Source organism: Poecilia reticulata, linkage group LG19 (assembly GCF_000633615.1).
Source record: "Poecilia reticulata strain Guanapo linkage group LG19, Guppy_female_1.0+MT, whole genome shotgun sequence".
Classification (NCBI taxonomy): domain Eukaryota; kingdom Metazoa; phylum Chordata; class Actinopteri; order Cyprinodontiformes; family Poeciliidae; genus Poecilia; species Poecilia reticulata.
This window is the reverse complement of record NC_024349.1, coordinates 20,476,242-20,476,604: the sequence shown is the minus strand read 5'-3', so window position 1 is coordinate 20,476,604 and position 363 is coordinate 20,476,242. Positions and strand designations below refer to the sequence as shown.

General features: G+C 41.0%; 1 protein-coding gene across 1 annotated transcript in view; it reads left to right on the top strand.

The window, feature by feature from the left end:
* Positions 1-283: 283 nt before the first annotated feature.
* eme1 (essential meiotic structure-specific endonuclease 1) overlaps positions 284-363 on the top strand; it is a 6,848-nt gene continuing 6,768 nt past the window's right edge. Inside the window, exon 1 of the mRNA XM_017310709.1 lies at positions 284-334. Coding sequence (XP_017166198.1) covers positions 284-334 — 51 coding nt within the window. The remainder of the gene's footprint in view (positions 335-363) is intronic.

Here is a 363-nt window from a genome sequence, read left to right as displayed (position 1 = left end):
TTTTTTTTCTCTCGAGTTAACGATTAATTGATTACTAAACTAGTTGGCAATTCTTTGAATAATCGATTGATCGCGATTAATCGTTTCAGCCCTATAGTCTCAGCTCAGCTTGCAACTTGTTAGGATACTGCAGTACAGCTGCAGGGTACATCTCATCAAATGGTGACATTCATGTTTTTAGTTATCCGTTGTCCATTTTTGAATAAAGTTCATTATTGTAATAAATGTGCTGCCACTGTTTCAGCAGAACGATGCGGCGCGTGTCCCAGAGCCCCACGTGGTGATGCAGATGACGGTGGAAGACTTCGTCACTCTGATTCACAACTACATCCAAGTGAGTCGGCGTGAGAAATTTCTAAAAAC